The 2,440-nt window shown below is 47.9% G+C and overlaps 1 protein-coding gene across 1 annotated transcript; it reads left to right on the forward strand.

Moving 5' to 3' along the window:
* Positions 1–1,492: 1,492 nt before the first annotated feature.
* On the forward strand, positions 1,493–2,104 carry LOC106320109 (uncharacterized protein Mb2253c-like). Its single transcript, XM_013758475.1, has one exon. It carries the CDS (start codon positions 1,493–1,495, stop codon positions 2,102–2,104), a length of 612 nt encoding a protein of 203 aa, XP_013613929.1.
* The last annotated feature ends 336 nt before the right edge of the window (positions 2,105–2,440 follow it).

The following is a 2,440-nucleotide window of genomic DNA, read 5'->3' on the forward strand; positions in this document are numbered from 1 at the left end:
TCTCATACCCATTTTGATTTTCCGTGGACGTGCCACTTTTTGATAAGGGTTGGTCAGGTTTGGAGGTCTCTGGAGACCTGATCCAGCTTTTTTGCCCCTTTAAGTATAATGATTTTCCTACTGCCCTTATAGTCGGAACTATTTTTATTATAAGCTTTGTCCGGAGACGTTTAGCGTACATAGGAGTAGTAAATCATAATGCTTAAATAGTATAGTAAGATAGTAGAAATCATGGTCCGGAGACCATATTAAAAATGATAGGCTTTGAGGTGCAGGGCGTTCCAGCAGCTGAGTTGTATTTTACCTTTGCTATCTTGTAGCCTGTAGGCTCCTGCTCTCCGCACCTCGATTACCTTATAGGGGCCTTGATGCGGCCATCAGATCAGCAACTGAACCAGAGGTCAACCCAAAGCCCTACTCAACCAGCCAAGGCGCCAACCAGGATATACGTGCACTAAAAATACCATATCTTACAAACCAGGAAGTTTTAAATGACGAGGCTAATTATGATAGATTCTACACTCAAGAAGGAGTCCATGAAAATTTGAATCGGGCCAAAATATTGACGGACCAAGAAGTTATGAAATTTACAAGACAGAGGTATCTCAGTCCGTCCATCTGCGAGTACCCGACTTTAGAAGGAGATTCAAGTTCAAGTAAGGAGCGGACTATGGAAAATCCCAGCATAGAATTCAAGAGGGATCTCTCATCTTTCCAGAAAGCCCAAGATCAGGAGAAATGTCCATGGAAATTAGGAGTTATGATCAGTATCCCTGAACCGGCCAAACCAAAGTCATCTATGGAAAGTCTTCAACCAATTCAGCTTGGTTCGACCCCGAGCTATTTATGGGAACCAGGAGTTCATCTTAACCAATCAGGAGAATTTATCGGTTACCTAGTCACGTGTCGTGGGATCGAAGCCAATCCTAAGCAGATAAACGCGTTAATAGAGATGGTCTCGCCAAGGACGAAACAGGAAGTCTAAAGGCTAACCGGAAGAGTCGCGGCCTTGAACCGTTTCATCTCGCGCTCGACGGATAAGTGTCTTCCTTTCAACGATACGCTGAAAGGGAATAAGAAGTTCGAATGGTCGGAGGAATGTGAGAAAGCTTTCCAACAGCTAAAACGTTACCCAGCCACTCCTCCCGTCCTCGCAAAACCAGTGGAGGGAGAACCCGTGTTCCTGTACATCGCAGTCTCCACAACAGCGGTAAGCGGCGTTTTGATTAGAGAGGAACGCGGTGAGCAAAAACCAATCTTCTACATAAGCAAAACGTTACTGGACGCTGAGACCCGGTATCCCCTGATGGAGAAACTAGCATTCGCAGTTGTGACATCGGCAAGGAAACTCTGTACTTTCAGTCGCATACCATAATAATCCTCACCACCTTCTCCCTGCGAACGATCTTCCACAGTCCGAGTCAGTCAAGACGACTCGCAAAATGGGCAATCGAACTAAGCGGACTTCTTGGTAGAATTGCCCACGGGGGATATGACAAACACAGAACCGGACTCAACCTGGATCCTTCACGTCGACGGATCATCGTCCAAACAAGGATCCGGGATCGGAATCCGGCTCACGTCTCCGACCGGCGAAGTCTTGGAACAGTCGTGCCGATTGGAATTCCATGCGTCGAACAACGAGGCCGAATATGAAGCACTCGTCGCAGGATTACGATTAGCCCATGGGCTTAAGATCCGCAACATTCACGCTTACTGTGACTCTCAGTTAGTCGCAAATCAGTACAGCGGAGAATACGAAGCGAGGGACGACAGAATGGATGCATATCTAAAACTCATCCAAGACCTCTCCCGAGACTGCAACCACTCCGCCCTCACTAGGATTCCTCGCTCGGAAAACACTCAGGCGGATGCCTTGGCCGCACTCGCATCAAGTTCGGATTCTGGACTAAGACGAGTAATCCCCGTCGAGTTCATCGAACAGCCAAACATCGGACCACCAGTGGTCGCCAATCTGATTCGAGCACAAATCGAAAATGCGGAGGAAGTCGAAGACCCACCAGAAGAAAATGTGGATCAGTCAGAATACGGCTGCGACAGCCTATGGCTAGAGCCAATCCGAGCATACATAATCAACAGATAGCTTCCCACTGAGAAATGGGCGGCCCGCAAAATCAAGACCCAAGCTGCGCGATATGTAACAGTAGAAGGAGAAATCTACAAATGGAGATTCTCCGGCCCACTCATGACCTGCACCGAAGGCAAAAAAGCAAGAAGAGTAATGGAGGAGGTTCATTCCGGATCATGTGGGAACCACTCCGGCGGAAGATCTCTCGCCGTAAAAATAAAACGCCATGGTTATTACTGGCCAACTATGATCAAAGACTGGGAGAAGTTCGCACGGAAGTGCGAAAAATGCCAAAGGCACGCGCCGACAATCCATCAACCCGCGGAAGTCCTCTCTTCCATCTCGTCTCTG

The sequence above is a fragment of the Brassica oleracea genome, unplaced genomic scaffold (assembly GCF_000695525.1).
Source record: "Brassica oleracea var. oleracea cultivar TO1000 unplaced genomic scaffold, BOL UnpScaffold00805, whole genome shotgun sequence".
In the NCBI taxonomy this organism is placed as follows: domain Eukaryota; kingdom Viridiplantae; phylum Streptophyta; class Magnoliopsida; order Brassicales; family Brassicaceae; genus Brassica; species Brassica oleracea.